This window comes from Lemur catta, chromosome 1, assembly GCF_020740605.2.
Source record: "Lemur catta isolate mLemCat1 chromosome 1, mLemCat1.pri, whole genome shotgun sequence".
Lineage (NCBI taxonomy): Eukaryota > Metazoa > Chordata > Mammalia > Primates > Lemuridae > Lemur > Lemur catta.
The window spans coordinates 26950510-26970049 of NC_059128.1; the positions used below are offsets into that span (position 1 = coordinate 26950510).

General features: G+C 46.9%; 1 protein-coding gene across 1 annotated transcript in view; it reads left to right on the forward strand.

Moving 5' to 3' along the window:
- Positions 1-19540, forward strand: part of DPF3 (double PHD fingers 3) — a 184614-nt gene that overhangs the window by 80913 nt on the left and 84161 nt on the right. Inside the window, exon 2 of the mRNA XM_045564534.1 lies at positions 18598-18758. Within this exon, the coding sequence (XP_045420490.1) occupies positions 18598-18758 (161 nt within the window). The remainder of the gene's footprint in view (positions 1-18597; positions 18759-19540) is intronic.

Genomic DNA, 19540 nt, shown 5'->3' on the forward strand with positions numbered 1-19540 from the left:
AGGGAACCCAACTGGGCATCAAGGCATTTTCTCTTGCAGGTGTAAGGATCATACGCAGCTGGCTGTGTTCCTTAGGCTCCCGTATCTGGACTCATAGGCAGGTCCAACTAAATTCTTGTTGAATTTGCCAGCATCCTTCACACAGGGGAGCTGCTGGCAACAAGCGTGGGATGGGGATGGTGGTCTCCCAATGTCTCTCTTTCCCCTGGGGCTCCCTCCTCCCATCCCTGGATGCTCTGTATGGCCAACTGGGGATCCAGGGTGGATGTTGGATGCAGTCTTGTTAAATTCCTTTCTTCCTCCCTGGATATGAAAGAGAGATGGCGGCAGAGTGTGAGGATGGAGATAAACTTGGTGTGAAGCTGCAGGGGGAGCCCATATGGCCTTTGCCTGTCTGGAAATTACCAGTGACTTTAATAGACTTGCAGCTTGTGTGGATATTTTCTTCCTTTTACTTTCTTTTATGTCTTGCTTTTGCAAGAGAGAGGGGGAGAGAGAGAGAAAGAGAGAGAGAGAGAGAGAGAGAGAGAGAGAGGGAGAGAGAGAGAGAGAGAGAGAGAGAGAAGAATTTAACACCAATGAATCTTGTGCCATTAGATGAGTAGAAAGCAAGAGACCTTGTCTGTCTCTCCCCTCCTTCTGTCCCCAGGAATGTCTTGTCAGCTTGAGTGGTCTTCTCCACCCAGACCATATGGGGCAATACTGCTTTGTTAAATGGCCTCATGGCTACTGTGTCATACTTTTGGTTTCCTTCCTCCCCAAATCTCCCTTAAATTATTACTTCATTTGTAACAGTGGTCAGACCAACCCAATTCTATTGATTTTCCTTCTTTTATTCTCAGTTTCCCTATAGCTTAGTTGGGTCTAATCATGGCTGCCATCCTATCTTTAGGGGGAATTGAATTTGGTGCTTAAATGGAGGGACAAAGAATATTTTTGATTGGATTGAGAGTGTTCAAATTCTAGTAGTGTGGGTTGGGTGTGGTAGCTCACGCCTGTTATCCTAGCACTCTGGGAGGCTGAGGCGAGAGGATCGCTTGAGGTCAGGAGTTTGAGACCAGCCTGAGCAAGAGTGAGACCCTGTCTCTACTAAAAATAGAAAAAATTAGGCGGATGTGGTGGGATGTACCTGTAGTCCCAGCTACTTGGGAGACTGAGGCCGGAGAATTGCTTAAGCCCAGGGGTTTGAGGTTGCTGTAAGTTAGGTTGACACCACGGCACTCTAGCCTGGGTGATAGAGCAAGACTCTGTCTCAAAAAAAAAAAAAAATTCTAGTAGTGTGGAGGAGATTTTAAGATGATACTTAGTTCTGTGTTTCAGTGGTGCTTTGTTTTTTTATTTTAAAGAGCATGCTCCATTCTGGATATTTCCCCACAGTTGATAAATTGTTATGGCAGTCATTCCCCTAGAAAAGTCTCATCAATGACCTAAGATTTGGAGGGATTGGGGGAGAGGAGTTCAGGGCATCTTTGGAGATTTGGTCCCATCTCACACTGAGTCACTGCAAATGGCCTCTGCTAATTGGACCGTGTCCTGTCAGGGCACAGTAGACGGGGCCACACTGGATGGGGAGAATGGTCTGTAGGAGCAGGCGTTACCGCTGCCTGGTCCTTAGAGTGCTTTGCTATTCTGGGGACTAGGGGCTGGCCAGCCATCACGTGGACCCAGGTCGGGATGCTGTGCTGAGCTGGGCTCTCCAGGAGCCTGTGAGAGCCAGAACCAACGTTTAGACTATTTTGGGCTGTGTTGAGGCAGCTTTGTGGGTATGGGTGTGTGTGTGTGTGTGTGTACGCACACACGCACGCGTTCATGCTCACATACGAGTATGAGTGAGTATGTTTGCCTCCAAGAATTGCTCCTAACGCTAGAAATGTGGGATTTTTTTTTTTTTTTGCCATTGCCTTCGGAAAAAGCCAAAGCCAAAGCCTAAGCCTTTGATCCTTGAGTGACGTTAACAGGGAATGTGCTTTTGACTGCAGGGAGGACTTCAGAAGCACAGTCGGCTCCGGGTCCTGCAGCAGGAAGCCTTCCCCCTTTCTGTGCCACTCTGTCCTTCAGACTTTCCTTGTGACTGTCCTGGGCATGACATGGGGGTCCTTGCCTGCAGGCCTGTTGTGTTGAAATGCTGGTATGTGCCCAAGGACAAGCATGGGGCTGGCTCCACAGGAAGGAGCAGCGGGGGCCTGAACCAGCCCCCTGGCAGGGCAGCACTTGCTGTGGCCACACTGTGCCATGCTGCTTGGGCAAGGTGGAGCCTTCCACACTCTTCCTAACTCTCACCCTCCTCCTGGTCACGGGTGGCTGGCATTTCTGAGTTGCCCGCCGTGGCTGGGTTCGAGTCTGTGGCCCTCCTGGTGAGTAGAGGGATTGGCCATGAGGCTGTGCAGTGGTGGGAAATCAAAGCCTGTAGATTTGGGATGACCTGTGTTCTGACTCCAGTTCTGCCACTTAGTGGCTTTGTGGTTTGATTAAATTCCTTAACCTCTCTGAGCCTCAGTGTCCTCATCTGTTAATATCAGAGGGAATGTATGCAAACGGTGGCCCAGAACAGAACCCAGCACGTAGTAGATGCTCTACAAATGGTGTTGCGATTGCTAAGGCTGTGAGGTTGGCTTTGTTCGAGCTACCAGTACACCATCTCAGGGGTCCCCCAACACTCTGCATGGGAGATACCTTGTCCCAGCATAGGGGATCCCTGCGTTGTACCTGATAACCCCAGCTTTCATCCTAGTCTGGGCAGACAGCGTGCCGTGGTCTTTACAGGGCTCCCCTGGAGCACAGTTTCCCTCATACTACCTCAGCGGTCAGCAAGTGGGGTACGGGGCTGCCAGGGCAAACCCTCAAGCCAGCAGATCAGCATTTATTTATAGGTCTTGGAGGGAGGCGGCAGCCTCAGGCACTGAGGAAGGGCCTGTGAGGCTGCTGCAGTAGCGGGGGCAGGGAAGGGGCAGCGCAGTGGAGGGCATGGGGAGGGCAGAGGCCAGGTGGCATTCGCGTGTTGGGGTGTCAGGGTTCCAGCAAAGCAGCAGCTTCATGCGGGGTAAACTGAGGTGTGTCCAGAAACATGCCTGGTTATTGAAGTGCGGCAGGGAGACGTACAAGGGGATGGTGCAGAAGCCTGGGGTCAGGTCACTGCATCGCAGAGCTGGCTGTATGGAGAGGGCTACCCCACGGAGCTGTGACCTTCAGTAGATGATGCAGCCACCCACAGCGCCCAGCAAGGAGGGGCTGGGGGAATGCACACCCCGTTTCTCTCTAATCTGCTCCTGGCATCTGCTGTTGGCACAGGCCACCAGAAGCAGAGGGAAGGGGACAAGTGGCTGGCCATACAGGACAGACTCCTGCAGCCCCGGGCAGTGAGAAGAATGGTAAGAGAGATTTCAATGGGGAAGAGGTGGTGGGTGTTCAGAGGGGAAAAGTAAGGCTGGGGACATTTTAGGGATACAGGGTCAGGAGAGTTGAGTTGCTAAGAGGAGCCAGCCAGAGGCAATGAGTAAGAATGATTAATATCCTGGACTCAGGGAGGCTGACAGAATGGGGGTTGAGTCTTACTCTATTCTGTATGGTCTTGGGCAAGCTGTGTTACCTCTCTGAACCTCAGTTTCCTCATCTGTAAAATGGGAATGATAAAGACAATATTCTCTACCCCCTAGTGGGGTACAATGAAATCCTAACATACTCAGCAAGATGCTTGGTACACTGTAAAGTCTCAATAAGGAAAGGAAGAACAGATAGAGGGGTTTACACGAAAGAAAGTGTCCAATTAAGTAGCCAACTGTATTGCAGAGGCCCAGTGAGAACATCATACAATTCATCACTGAATTAATATTTAATCGAGTGCCTACTATTGCCAGGTACCAGTTTTGGGAACTGTAATACAGGGTGACAAAACTAGACTAGTCTTTCTCCCAGGGAGCTGATGTATCTAGTAAGAAAGTCAAATAGTAAATAAACATATAAAAATTATTTTTGATAGTTGGCATAGAGCTAAAAAGACCCTAAACCAGAGGGATGGGTAAAGAGTGAGAGGTGTAGATAAGGACTTCCGGGAAGTTCTCTCTGGGGGGTTGGGAGTGGGTAGGCCCTAAGGAGCAGAAGCCTCTAATCCTGCCAAGAAGGAGGGGAGAGTATCTGCTAGAGGGAGCGCAGGTGCAAAGGCCCTGAGCAAGGAGGAGGTTGGTGCTAGTGGGGCAGGGAGGTGGCTTAGGGCGTGGAGCCTTGAGCTGACAATGGCCCCTCTCTCGCTGGGATGGATGCGATTAGTAAGTGGAAAGCTCTTAGTGCTGTGACTGGCACCTGTGCATGTCCAATGACCATTAGCTGATGGTTATTATTGTTACTATTTAAATAAAAATTATTATTTTAGAAAAGGATGGCATAAATAAGTGGATAGATACAACACGAACTGTCCCAATGGATCAGCAAACATTTACTGTAGAGGCAGTGTAGCATGGAGTGCTTAAGAGCCCAGACTCTGAAATGACACCGCCTGGTTAAATCCTGACTTGGCCACTTACTAGTCCACTTACTAAGTGACCCTGAGCCCAGGCTCCTCATCTTGTAATGGGGGATGGTAATAGCATCTCTCTCATAGGGTTGTTGTAAAGATGAAATACAAGCCAGGAAGCCAGATGCAGTGGTGCGTGCCTGTAGCCTCAGCTACTCAGGAGGCTGAGTTCCAGTCCAGCCTGGGCAACACAGTGGGACCCTGTCTCTAAAAAAAAAAAAAAAAAAAAAAAGATGAAATGCATTACTGTTTCTAAGCACTGAGGACAGTGCCTGGCCTGCAGTTAGGGCTGCCTGAGAGCCATCATTGCTGCCCAGGCTCCACAGCAGGGTACGAGGAGATGCACACCAAGGACTCTGCTCCCCAGGAGCTCACAGCCAGGGCTGGGACTCGCATTTAGAGCTCCAGCCACCCGAGGCAGAGTATGATGGTTAGGGAATAAGTAGCCAGACCATTATTGGTGGGAGGCATCACTGAAAGGCTGGAATAGGCATGGGAAGGCTTTGAGACAGGACGTGAAGACAAGAAAATAGAATGAATACTAACCTGATCTGATGGCATTTGTCAGAAGAAGATAAAAATATCAAATCCCTCTGCCCCAAAGCACTGCTCTGCCCTTCCCACACAGCCTTTGGAAACAGCCTATACTTCTGTAGGCCTGGCCTCAACTTTGTGGGGAGGGCTCTTACCTCTCCTGTTTATGCATAAAGGATAACCCCCCAACCCTTTTGTCATCTCCTATTGAGCTCTTAAAACTGCTGGAAGTTGTTGAAAGCCTTCCACGCTCAGCTTTCCCCTAGGCCAGCCAGGCAAAGGGAAGTCAGATGTCAGGGGCTGCCAAACCGAAAGGAGTCAGGGAGCATTGGGGAGACGGGGCAGAGGTGGAGGGAAATGTTGATGGAATTAACTGGAACTCTGTGTGTCTGGCAACTGGCAGATTCTTCTGCTAAGATAAGTGGAACCCTCTGCAAGGTAATTATTAGAGAGCATAAATTCCCCAGATAACCTGTCCTCCGAAGAGATATTGATGGCTGTGGGGCGTGTGCTGGAGGCCATTCTCCCTCCACCCACATTGACTCCTTCTCCAGCCTTCTTCCCCCTCCTCTTCCGTCTCTGTTACTTCTTTCTCTAGCTCCCTGCCTATCCCTCCTCCCTGTCAGACCACAGCCTCCTGCTCGAGTTAGCTCTCCTGGACCTTTCTTATTGCTTGCCTCTGGTCTCTCTTAGTGACACGCAGGCACATAGCCTGGCCCTCTTGCCCCCCTGTGGTTCAGCAGGATTGGTGGCAGAAGTACAGCCTTGTGGGCAGGAGTTTCCTCAGAACAGGAGGTCTGAGCTCCGCTTGGTCCAGGTCCCCAGAATGAACACTTAGCCAAGTGTGTGCCAGTCAGTGTCCGGCACTGTGCAGGGCTGGGACTGTACCTTGTCCCGAGGATCAGGTGCTTGGCACAGCCAGGCAGGTGGGAGGTACCTGTTGGCACATCTCTTTCCCCATGCCATGCTTTCCAAAGCCCCTCTTCTCCCCAGAGCCTGTGGGCCTCCTGGGGAGCTCACACTTTGATATTCCCTAAATATTTGTTTGACAAATGTAAGAAGGGGTGAGGGATTTGTGCAGGGCAAATGGAAAAGCAGGGCCGCCAGATTTAGCCTCTCCTCTCTTGTCCTGAGCAACTCAGTTCTGGCCCTAGACCTGTACCCCAACTCTGGACCAAACCGGACCTGTCTTCCTTAGAAGCCCATTTATTGGCATCAGTGTCATGTCCAGCAGGTATGTGTCTTGCCCCTCTCTGACTCCAAATAACTTATCAGTAGGATGAACTTATCATTTATCAGCCAAATAAGGGCAGTTTTGAGAGGGAAAGGTGTAATAATAATTATGCTGGGACCTTGATGTGAACCAGGACTGTTTTCATGAAAACTGGGTCCCATTCATCAAAGTTCTCCACCTGAGCCGATGTTGGAAAACGAAAGCCTCTCCAGCTTTTTACATTCCTGCTGGTGATTTGATATGACTTAGACACTGGACCCTGGGTGGTGCCTGGCTGGCCTGCCCTGCCCTTTAATTAGGCTCTGCACATATTCCATAATTTGGAATGTGGGAGGATAATTCTTTCCATTTGATGCATGGGAGCCCAGGGCCCAGAGAGGTTGACAGATTTGCTGAAGACCCCTCAGAGTCTGCTCCAGGGAGAGGGCAATGCTCTCAAGTCTCCAACTGCCTCAACAGTAGCCTTTAACTCAACAGGAGGAAATTAGGGCTGTGCACCTATCAGAAGCATCATTTCACCCATTGGCCAACAGTGTTTTCCCAAAGGAAACAGGGATTTCAAGGAAGGCTGGAGAAAAATGAATTTTCAATGATGAATTTTGCTTGCTGTAGTTAATAATAATTGTTAAATAGGTAGGGTGAGCCAGTGCTTGTTTTCCTTATTATTAACTGTATTTATGGGTTTTCATTAAGTTGTAACAAGCTGAGATAATTGTAAAACTATCTGCTTAAGCTGTGTGACTCTTAGATCTCCTATTCTATTTCCTTTCTTTCTGAGGATAGAGACTTCATTATTCAAGCCTTAGGCTGTATACTAAGAGTCAGCAAACTTTTTCTGTATAGGTCTAGAAAGTAAATATTTTAGGCTTTGCAGTCCATGTAGTCTCTGTTAGAACTACTCAACTCTGCCATTGTAGGATGAAAGTAGCCACAGACAATATGTAAACTGATGGGCATGGCTGTCATCCAATAAAACTTTATTTATAAAAATTCTTAGTGGACCAGATTTGGCCCAGGGGCTGTAGCTTGCAGACCCTCACCATACATGGTGGAGAAATCCCTAAACCTAGGGGTCTGGACTGAGGATCTAATCCCACCTCCACCTCTGTGTGGCTGGGGGACATCACTTTACCTCTCTGGTTACCGATTTTCTTTGCAAGATCAGACTAGACAGTCTCTGACATTCTGGGATTCTTCAATCTGACCCTTTAGTTTATGACTTGCTGGCATTTCTCTTTTCCTGCCTTTAGTCGATTTTCAGAACCACAGAGCCTCTTACAGTCCATCACCCCATGCTCACATTTGGGGTGGATTTGGTTTCTAACCCGTGTAATAACATTTTGTATTTCTCCGATGGTATCTTTTCAGGAAGCCCCATCCTCCACTCTCTTTGAGTTACTGAGGGGTGGCTCTGTGATAGGAAGGCTTATCTCTGGACTATTTGACAGTTTGGGAAACTGAGGCACAAAGAAGAGAAATAGCTAAGATTACCCAGCAAACGGTGATGCTCTTAAAAACCTAGTGCCTCTAAGAAAAGCAGTGTTCAGGTTATTCTAGTTCCGGAGGCAAAACTCACTGTGAAAGGGCAAAAGTGCCCTCATGAGAGGCTGATGGTGCAGTAGCCAAGCGCAAGGTTCTGGACCAAGACTGCTTGGACTTATATCTTGACAGTGCCACATAAGTCCCTAGGCAAATCACTTAAGACTCTCTCCGCCTCAGTTTGCTAATCTGTCAAATGGGAGGAATAATAGTATGGGTTTGTATAAGGATAAAATGAGATAATACATGTAAAGTACTTAGCACAGTGCCTGGCACATATAGTAAATACTCAATAAATATTAGCTATATGCCACTTTTCTTATTATGACCATCATCCTGTCATTCTTCTGGAACTATATTGAGGGTGTCTTCTCCTTATTTTTATGCCAGATTTGTCTTCAGCTTTTGGATTGGAGACTTGGGCTGACTGCTTTGCTCCTGACCTGTATGTTAAGTGACTCTTGATGAGGTGGAAGGATTGGGAAGGAAGATGGTGGAGGGGAAGGCATGGGAAAGAGGGGAGGATGGGAACTTGGGAAAATCGGTGTTCGAGGGAAGGAGAATCAGATTCTCAGTTCAGTCAAGCTGCCTGATAATTTTGGGGATGGGAAGAAAAAAGAGATCTCTCTTAAGCAGTACAGAGGTTTCAGTATGCTTTGTCATTATTCTGGGACGCAGAGGTGATGAGGGCACTTCCAGGGTGCACTCAAGATTTGTTTTGGTCTTCTTGGTTCCCAGCATATTTTCACTTCTTCCACCAGAGAACTTAAGTTTGGGGAGACAGTCAGCTTCTTGGTCAGTCTGGCTTTGTTCTGTCTGTATTAAAAGGTGTAAAAGTATGTGCCTCAAAAAAAATGGTGCACCTGAGACAGTTTTCTTAGGGGGCTGCTAAGAGAAATTGGGGTGACTGTCAACCCTGTGGCAGGTTAAATGAAACTCAGTGCTGCTTTGTCTGACTGGGTGTCCCTTAGAAGGGCAGCCTGGAGATCATTTGGTGTGCGGGGCATTTGCTTCTGCAGGCTGATTGTAACCAACTCTGACAGGAGGGCAGAGGCCCCCAAGCGAGGTCAGGACCACAAATCCCATCCCAGCAGGTGCATGATGGGGAGACAGCGCCCTCCGGATGACCTTCAGTTCCCATTGATTTCCTGTCAAGCAGCCTCCCCACCCCCATCCCGTTGCTGCCCCTGGCACCACCTCTGGGCTCGGGGCTCTGCAAGAGGACATGGATCAGCTCTCTGAGAAAGAACAGGCAGAGGTTAATCCAGAGGGAGGCCCTTTCAGGGAAATGGAATGGTGCCTTGGAGACCGTCTTCTGGTGCTGCTACTTTATAGTGCCAATATCAGGTCTAGAATGTCCCTTTTGGGCAGAGAAAGTAGTGACTGATATCATGAATGGTCTCATGTGTCCACTTGACCCCACCCCCCTCCAGATTTTGGGGTGCCTGGTTGGTATTGTGGAGCCATGAGCACAACTGGAGTACGGACTGTGGATAGGCCACTGGCCTGCTGTCATAGGCATATTGGGCAGGGAGGGTGAGACGTGATGCGGTGGCAGTGTGGTTCTCATTCCCTGTGCTGGGTGCCTCCCACCAGCACTGACTTGTCGCCCTCTAGAAGGCCAGGCTCCTACATCCAAACTGTCTGTTGCAGGTAGGCCTAGATCTTTCATTTATCTGTTCAATGATATCTGTTGAACATTTCCCACATTCCAAATCCTGTGTTGGGGGCTGGGGGTTTGGTGAGACAAGGACCCTCCTCATGGAGCTTATAATTGAGCTGTGTAGAGACCATAGGCTGGCAAAGAGAAATGTTTCGATAGTGGCAAGTGTTATGAAAAAACCAAAGTAGGATATGAAATAGCTAGGGGTAGGGCAGAAGGAGGGTAGGGTGGGCCACTCTAGATAGGGCGAGTCAAGGAAGGCCTTTCTGAGCCAACCATGGAGGATCTGGGAGAAGTGCGTGCCAGGTAGAGGAGACAGCATACACAAAGGTCCTGGGGTGAGGTGACCTTGGTATATGAGAGAAACAGAAAGGGGTATAGTGAGGATGGAGCCTATTGGGCTTGGGGGAGGGGACAGAATGATGTAGGACAGGTGAGCACAGCCAGACTGTCTGGGCCCTGTAGCCATGGGAAAAAGTTTGGGTTTTGTTCTGAGAGCAGTAGGAAGGCACTGGATATATTTTAGTAGGAGGGAATGTCATGGTCTGATTTTCATTTTGAAAAGACCACTTGAGCTGCTGTATAGAGAACTGATTATAGAAGGACATGTTCTTTGTGGCTGTGTTAAATGCCAGACCAATATTTCCTTTACTGAGGAGGGCAGCACTGAGACCCTTGTATTCCAGGAGCAAAGATGGGGGCTGAGGGTCTATTTGTCTAAGAATTGCCTCTAATCAATGGTTTGCTTCTGCAGGTGATCACACCCAAGAGAAGACACCGGTGCCCTGCTCAGAGCTAGGGTTTCAGAAAGGACTCAGTCTAGGGAAACTAAAAATGCTTTCTCAATCAATGAAGTTTCTGTGATGGATGTGTGTTTTCTTTCTAGGTATGATTCACCCTAGATAAAGCAAGGTTCCCCCCACCCCCACTTTTGTTGCATTCTTTAGCCTCTGGAGGAGAGATTTATTTTGCCACGTCTGGATGCCATTTGAAAGGCAAACCTTGGATACAAGAAAAGCAACAGTCCTTTTCCTCCCTGGGGCACCCCCCTTTTCCAGCCCTCCCCCAGTTATTTACTGGAAGGAATCACACTGCTTTTCTCCTGCCTCCAGTCTTCTGTCCTTGGCAGCCCCTTGACTTCAACCCCGAGATGCGTATGTCATCAGAACACCCAGTGGCAGCTCAGAAATCATGGCCAGGTTCAATATAAATTCCGTCTTGCTTAGGCAGCTTTGCATAATAAGTCCCTGAAAAGTCTTCACCAGAGTAGATGGTGGAAGAGGGATTTGTCGAGTCTAGTGGGCCTGAACATCAGACTGAGCTGTGTTTAAGTGATGGTGGGAGTTTCAGGGTCCAAGTTTTTTGTCTGACATGACTTTCACAAGGGATACCCTCAACCCCAATGTGCCCTTCTTGTGATGTTATGAAGGTCAGAGCCCCCGACAGAATGACTCCTCTAAGGATGTGTGGATCTTCTCCATACGTTTGCCTTGACCAGACCTCTTGGACATTTTGTTAGGGATGAGGACTTCTGTGGGTTTAGTCTGCTATGGTTTAGTGCCGCCAGGTTAATCCAGGCCAGCTGCCTGAAAGAAGTTTTCCCACAGGAACAAAACCAGCTGAGTGAAACAAAGTCAGCTAACTGGGCTGTCTAGGTCTGCCACTCAAACATGGCGGCTGAAGAGCACCACAAGGCCGTCTTGTTCATGCTCTTGTTTTAGAGGTTGGGGAGCTATCCTTCGATCAGTGAGTCTGTATTTCTCAAACTCACGGGGGGAGCTGGGGTGTCTGGGTCACATCCCAAACCTCCAGAATCAGAGTTTCACAGCCTCCCACCCATTAGTGATTCCCTCACAAACCCAAGTTTGAAAGCCACTGCCTAGACCATTCTTTTGGAGAGTGGGGTAGCAGCATTCTTGCTAAGTACACAGGGGCATTTCCTGTACTTAGCTGGTTCTCCTGGGGTAGGTCTGATGTCATCACAGTCGAGTATTCAGTGAGCTTCTTGTGAAGTTCAGAGAAGGGGAATGTTAGTTCTGTGGCATCCTGCAGGGGGCATAAATTGTGTAGATGGTGAAATGAAAATCTCGAGAGCTGAAGTGACCTTTTTTTAAGGATATGGGAACAATTCAGTAGGATTTGAACTTGTAGGATGTCTGTTTTCAGATGCTCAATCCTGCGCTCCAGAGAAGAAGCCGGGTAACTTCAGGCTCACCTCATGTTCATGTGGAAAGAGTTAGAGCATCTTGAGCATCTCCCAACTGTGAAGCTTCCATTAGTTTGCTGAGGATATCATGGCATTTCAGTCAAGCAATCCATATTTATCACGGGCTTCTATAATATATTCCCAGCACTGCACTTGGTTGGATAGCATGCGAGTACATAGTTCTGTCTCTGTCTTTAAGATGCTTACAGTCTAACTGAGTGGGGAGAGATAAGGAGGTGGCAGAGATCGGCAAAAACCAAATGAGACTGTTGGGTAGCTCAGAGAAAGCAGGGAGCAAGCAGGGATAACCTGGGAGCCTTCCTAGAAAAGGCAGGACTTCAGCCAGCCCAACAGGCTAAGATCAGCCAGGGCAAGGGCAGAAGGCAGGAGTTCCAGGCAGGAGGAAGGACAATGAGTAAAGTGTTTTGTTGGGGTCCAGGGGTGGAGCTGTCAGCTTCATATATGCAGAGAGGTCAGAGGAGGATTCATTCATTCACTCATTCATTCAACACAACATTGCTGGGCTTTGGGCTAAAGCAGCAAACAAGCCATGTGAGCTCTCTGCACTTAGGGCAGCCTTTGGGTGGACGGTGGGGTCCTTGTGCACCAGCTGCTCAGCTCTCCTCTATGCCTGAGCTGCAGCTTGGCGACCTGGCTGCCTTCTGTCTTGGGAAGGAGGTTTGGGTGGGCCTGACAGCCCCGAAGACACTGCCATAGTGAGTGTGGTGTCACAGGGGGCAGCATCAGCCTGCTCAGGCAGAGGCTCATGCCACAAAGTGGCAGAAAATACTGCTCTTTGGGGAAGGAGAAAGGAACAACTATTGATTGTAGGCATGTGTGCCAGAGGTTCTCTCTCATTAAATTCTCTCATAGTCCTGAAATAGGGGTTATGTTACCCATACTGCGGGTGGTGGAATTTTAGGCTCAGGGAGGGTAAGTAACTTGCCCGGGATTGTGTAGCCAGTAAGTGGTGGAGCTGGACTCACATCTGCCTCATTCTAAGTCTTTCCACTCTACTCCAATACATTGGCTTTCTGAGAGCCTCATTGGCCTGGTAGAGGAATTTGGGCAACATTGGTAACCAACTTGGGTTCTATACTGAACAGTGAAAGACTAAAAAGTGGGTCTGAGAGTGACATTTTTTTCCTGAGGTTGCAAGTAGACAGCCACACAGTCTAATAAATCACCAACCTATGTGTGCAAAAGACTCTAAAGATTGTGCACACACATGCCAAGTAATGCTTAACTGCTTTCATTTAAATGCTTGCCCTCAGTGAGTGGAATAGGAGTTGTTGTCTAATGCAACTCAATAAAGACTTACTGGTCACCTACTGTGTGCTGGGCTCTGTGCTGGTCTCTGAGCGTAAATCAGTAAGAAGGTCAGGTATGCAGGGCCACTGGGCTATACAACTTCAGGGGGTGGCCTTTACATTGAAGTTGGTGTGAATGACACCTCTGGAGTTGTTCAGTGCCCCGCCAGAGTGACTGTGTGCAGTGGTCCCGTAGATGTAGTCCCTGCCCTTGTGGAGTTTGTGGTCTAGTAGGGAAGACAAATATTAAACATTGAATTGAGTTGAAATTGACATTATTAATAATGTTGTTATTATTGTCTTTGTTGGAAGAAGATAAAATAAGGGAGGAAGGGGATTGAAATCTCTCTCACCCATCCTCCTTAGCCCTTTCCTATTTGAAACATCTAGAAACACCACCTTAGTCAGCTCCCACTGCCATAACAAAATATCATAGACTGCGTGGCTTAAACAACACTTGTTTCTCACCGTTCTGAAGGCTGGGAAGTTCAAGATCAGGGTGCCAGCGTGGTCAGGTTACTGGTAAGAGTCCTCTTCTTGGCCTGCATACAGCTGCCTTCTTGCTGTATCTTCACATGGCAGAAACACACACACACACACACACACACACACACAGAGAGAGAGAGAGAGAGAGAGAGAGAGAGAAAACACACTCTCTGTCTCTTCTTACATGGGCCCTAATCCTATCATGAGGGCTCTACCCAGTTACCTCCCATCTCCAAATACTATCACATTGGGAGTTAGGGCTTCAACATATACATTTTTGGTGGGGATGGCACAATTCAGTCTGTAAAAAACACTGAATTTGTTTTCTTTCAAGGGCCTCTTTTAGGCACAGTTACAGCTTCAAGGAAAATGAAAAGGTTCCCCCACCTTGCTAAATATTGCCCCCTGCTTGCCATTTATTCTAAAAAACTAAACAGGAGACAGAGCTTTCCATGCATAGTTCAAGTTAAACATATTTTAATGCAAATAGCGGGAAGTCATCATATTGGTGTAGATGAGCTTTAATGTGTGTCTGTGGGTGGCTCTGGAGGTAGGGGCAGCTGAGTGAGACAGCAGAAAGACCAGGTGGCCACAGAGAAGAAGAGGCACCACTGGGGAAGGAGGGATCAGAAATCCTGCCACAGGCCAGGCTCCTCTTTATCCCTGTTTATCTCTCCTGTGTGCACAGATAGCAGTGATGGGCCAAGGTCCTATTTTTATAGCAAGAGGGGACTTGTGGCCACACACTGGGAATGGAGAGAAAAGATAACTCCCTGAGAAATGAAAGATCTCAGTGCCAGATGGGATGAAGACAAGGGAAGAGTCAAAGCCAACTTGCTAGGGGGATGGAGAGCAGCGTTGCCTCAAGCCCCAGCCCTAGAAGAATGGATACTTGGGGAGGGAGCAGGCTTCTGGCAAAAGATGAGGAATTTGCTTTTGGACATACATTTCAGGTGTGGCAGGACACCTGCCCTTGTGTCAGAACACAGAACCAGAGGGACAGCGTGAGGGAGGAGCACAGGTGTCTGGGTTGGAGAGCTGGACTTGAGGGTCATCTCAGGGCAGTGGACATAGAGTCTGAGAAAGCCACAGAAGTCTTGAGAGTGGCGGGTTGGATGAAGAGGAGCAGAGGGTCTTAGTGGGGGTATGAGAGGCTCTGAAAATCACATTTGGAGCCTGGTTGGCAGTCATTTTGGAAAAGTCTCATTTTTCCCACCCTGAGTCTTCTTTGGCTCCCTGGAATAATCCATTCTCTCCACAGATATGCTCAAGGCAGGTCACTGGAAATCTCACATAGCAATGCTCACCTCTCAGAGCTATCCTCAGGCCAGATGGGATCACAAAGGGATCCCACCCCTTGCAAAGCCCACTAGGACCATGCAGCCATTGCTGCTCCAACCAGCAGGCCATTGCGGTGGGAGGGGGGGTGGTCCAGCTCAGCTCCCTTGGAGAACTCAGCGATTTGTTCCTCTTGCCTTCCCTATTTCTGATTGTAGCTTTGGGTAGCCTGAAGTCAGTTGTTGATGAAAACATCATTCTGCCCTGCCTTGTGCCAGCTTCCTTGGGTCCAAGACATCGATCATCCTTTGGCCGTCCAGCCCTCTCAGTTGGTACTAACAGGTGGTGGCTGGGGCTGGTCTGTGGCTGACCTGACTGGGGACACATTGGTTACCACCCCCCAGAAGCCTTTTCCTGCTCCCTTTGCCCCTTCCAACTTTAATGCAAATGTCACTCCTGAATCCCATCATTGAGGGATTTATTTTTTTGGTAGAAATACCATATCGGAAAGGACATTTGTCCTCTCTACTGTTTAAATTGCTTGCTACGGGTTAGTAGTGAGACCTAGCCATTGATTTTCTTCTAGAGAGTGTAGCAAGCCCTGTGAAGATTTTGGCTAATTAACTTTTGGAGAAGTGTTACTTGAATTTATCAAGGAGGTTGAAGTCTCTTTTCTCCTCCTATATCTTGAAAAAGGCTTTAAATTTTGGTTCTGAATCTCTGCTAACACCTGGTCTGTTTGAAAGTGACTTCCCTGGAGGCGATGGAAAGGGGCTGCTGAATGTCACGTTTTTGCAGCTTCGATCTTTAATACAGTTGTTCTAGCAGAAAGTCTCCTCTGTTTACATAAGAGAGGTATCATTCACACAAAGATTACATTTAAAAATATACATGTCCCCCCAGCATGCCTGTTACTAATAACATTGCATGTTATGAAAGTGGAGCGTCTTTAAGATGAAATTCATTTTCTCCTGGCATGCCACCTTGTTTGACTTTCTCAATCCATTTGGTGTGAAGTACCAATGTTGGCCAATCTCTCTTTCCATTTGGAGCAAGTTCACTTTCTTGTTCCTCTTGTATGGATTGAAGCTGTTGGAAGTGAGTTACTAGCATATCAGGAAAAGTGCAATTTGAAATCCTGTGTAGATTTCTTTTGTATTGGCTTCCAGAAGTTGGTTTTGAAATTGGAATCCTGTTCTCTCCAGTTGATGAGTTTTAGTGTACAATTTTCTTCTTCTTTTTTTTTTTTGGACCTGATTTTATGGGTTCTTTTTTTCAGCAGAATTTCTGGGGCTAGAATAGTTAACATCTTTTTTGGCAGCCTGTCAAAAGATCGTGGGAAAGCAGGTTACTGTTTTGCACATCGGACACCTCTCAGTCACATGTTCTCATCGATGTGGCGTGGCTGGTTGCTGTTTTGTGGATGGGCGCTAAAGTGGCCAGGACACCCTCAATAGGCTGTGTCATCTTGTCTGGGCCAGGCTGCCTGTGAAAGTTCTGTTCCACTGAGCTACATCGCCTTAGCAGAAGGCATGTAAGCTGAGGTGACACAGATGAACACTTTGTGGAAAATGGTTCTTTATTTTTGATCAATCTCATGATCCTTGTTACCAGCTTTGATTGTATCAGCTTACGTGCCATTCTGCTTTCCAGCATTTTAATGGGCTTTCGTCTCCCTTCCACAATTCATTTCCAGCTGTGTGACTGTTATAATTTGAATACAGTTTGGTTTTGCAACTGCCAGGACACTTTCTGAACATGTTATGCCTTCCTTGTGAAGATGTTCAGAGGTAAAAAAGGAGCAAAATATTTTTTTTTTCTTTTTTTCCCAGACTCTTGTCAACAAGTAATTTCCAAATGATGCCTCAGAAGCTTCCATGGTTGTATTCTCCCATAATAAGATATTTGCTTTAGGCTTTTTGGTAGAATCTGACTCACTGATTTTCTCAAAAGGGTATAGACAAGTCCATTTAAAACTTTGCTTTCTAATAAGTTGTGGTAAGAATGTGAAGTAATTGGAACCCTGGTATACTGTTGGTGGGAGTGGAAAATGATACAACCACCATGAAAAACAGTATCGTGGTTCCTTAAAAAATAAAAAATAGAACTACCATATGACCCAACAATCCCACTCGTGGAATATACCCAAAAGAATTAAAAGCAGGGTCTTCAAGAGATATCTGTACACCCGTGTTCACAATAGCTAAAATGTGGAAGCAACCCAGGTCTCTATCGACAAAATGGGCAAGCAAAATATGGTATATACACACAATGGAATATTATCCAGCTGTAAAAATAAAGGAAATTCCTACACAAGCTACAACATGGATAACTTTGAGGACATTATGTTAAGTGACATAAGCTGGTCACAAAAAGACAATACTGTACAATACCATTTATAAGAGGTACTACGAGTAGTCAAAATCAAAGAGAAAGTGGAATGGTGGTTGCCAGGGCTGGGGGGAAGAGGGAATGGGAGTTTTTGTTTAATGGGTACAGAGTTGCAGTTTTGCAAGATGAAAAGAGTTCTGGAAATGGATGGTGGTGATGGTTGTACAACAATATGAATTTGCTTAATACCACTGAACTGTATGCACTTAAACTGTACATTTAAGATAGTAAATTTTATGTTATGTGTATTTTACCAAAATTTAAAAAATTGAAAAAAAAAAAAACCCCAGCTTTGCTTTTTTTTAATTCCTCTTAAAATACTTAGGTTATAAAATATTATTTTTAACTTAGAGACTTTCCCTCCCAGATTTTGGCTTCCTCAAATCTATATAGAACGAAAACAAAGGGACATTCATAGTGTTGCTTCAAACTGAGCAACTGGATTCTCCCTTTTGCCCCTGCAGTTCCTGTGTCTCCTCCCCTTCTCACAACCCCTCTTCCTGCCACCCCCAAATAAGAGGCTCAAGTTTACCTGGTAGAAGTTATGTTATTACATTTGAATTTTCTTGAGCCATTTACTAGCCTCCACTGTGTGCCTATGTTTTGTTTATTATGTATTTAATTTCATTGATTATTTTTGTGCTTTACATTTGATCAGTTATATCGATGCTTTCTTTTTGGTCTTTGGAAAGGACACTATCTTAAAATTAATAGCATCACCACATGTCCAAGGATGCCAAAGAGTCAGGAACATAAAATTTACTGTGCTTAATCAGATCATCACTCCACCAAACCAGAAAGGTCTTTCTAATTGTGTTTTAAACTCCAGGAGTGGAATTGTTTTGAATTCAAAATTCAGCTATTATTATTTAAAATGATTTTAAAAGATTGGTGATTGTCCCTCTATACCTTCTTCCCCTACAATAGCCCTACTTTTATAAGGATGTCTCCTGCCCTTCTAGGCTTTGTTTATAGGGAGTGTTTCTCTTCCATAGTAATGGAGATCTGGGTATCTTTGCTGGTGGTTAGGGTTCATCTACAGTGTCTTTGCTGGTGACCTCTGAGAACAAAGTGTGGCTGATGGGGGGGGATGTTAATAAGAGGGTTCTAGAAGCTTGATGTCCTCTAGATCCCATACAGAAGTTTGTTCCAGAGCTACTTGCTTCTGGAGCAGGACTTGTCTCTCTTAGTAGTGGTTTATTCTTGGGGTCCTAGGCTCTCCGTTAAAGAAATTTCTAAGTTACCTGATGGATTTAGGATAGGAAACAGAAACTGGTGGAAACCTGACACTGGGTGGCATTCTGCCCACTGGCAAGGCTCTTGGTGCTCACTGCCTTGGTCTTCACAACTGGGAAGTCTTCCCAGGGAGGTGGGTGGGTGACATCACTTTCCCTCTGGGTGTGTTTAGGTTTTCCCTGGCCTCACCCCTTCACTCTCTGTCTCTGGCAGGCTTGGGGACCAGTTCTACAAGGAAGCCATTGAGCACTGCCGAAGTTATAACTCGCGTCTGTGCGCAGAGCGCAGTGTGCGTCTGCCCTTCCTGGACTCACAGACTGGGGTTGCCCAGAACAACTGCTACATCTGGATGGAGAAGAGGCACCGAGGCCCAGGTGAGCGAGGCCACTCCTGGGACGTGCGTATGTGTAGGCTCCCAGTCTGGAGGGAGGAGGACCAGAACTCACCTGGGAATCCAGGCAGCCTGGGTGGGGCGGGGGTGTGGCAAAGCTGCACCTGGGCCTCTGAGATGCTTTCAAGAAACTCAGCTACTTTTATAGCTCCTGGCAGGTGTTCCAAGGATTGCAACAAGGATGGTGTGCTGCTGTGGGGCATTGAAGCCATGTGCTGGGGGGGGGGGGGGGGAGTGAAAGAAGTCGAGATGTTTTTCCCAAAGAAGGCAAGACTGAGGATATGACAGCAGTCTTCATCTTTTACCCTTGGGTGTTGGTTAAGAGCTGGAAATCTGCAGTCAGAACTGGGTGTGAGGCTTAACTTTGTCACCAAACTTCTGTCCCTCGGGTTCCTCATCTGTAAAATGACAATATTGTATAAAGTACTTACCACATAGGATTTTGTCTAATTAAATGAACATATTCAGGAAAAACAACATGAGTTTAGTACATAGTAAGTATGTGCTCCAAAAATGCTACTATTGTTATTACTATTATTATTACTTTGACATTAGTTTTCTAGGCTCCAGAGAGCAGAATAAAGACCTTTATTAGGGAGGCAACTACAGGAATGTGGTTTTCTGGCTGTATAGGGATATATTTTTGAAAACTTTTTATTTTGAAAAATTTCAAACTCATATAAAAATGAGACAGTAGTAAAATGAAGTTCCACGTATCCCAGTCTCAACAATAATCAACTCATGGCCATTCTTGTTTCCTTTATA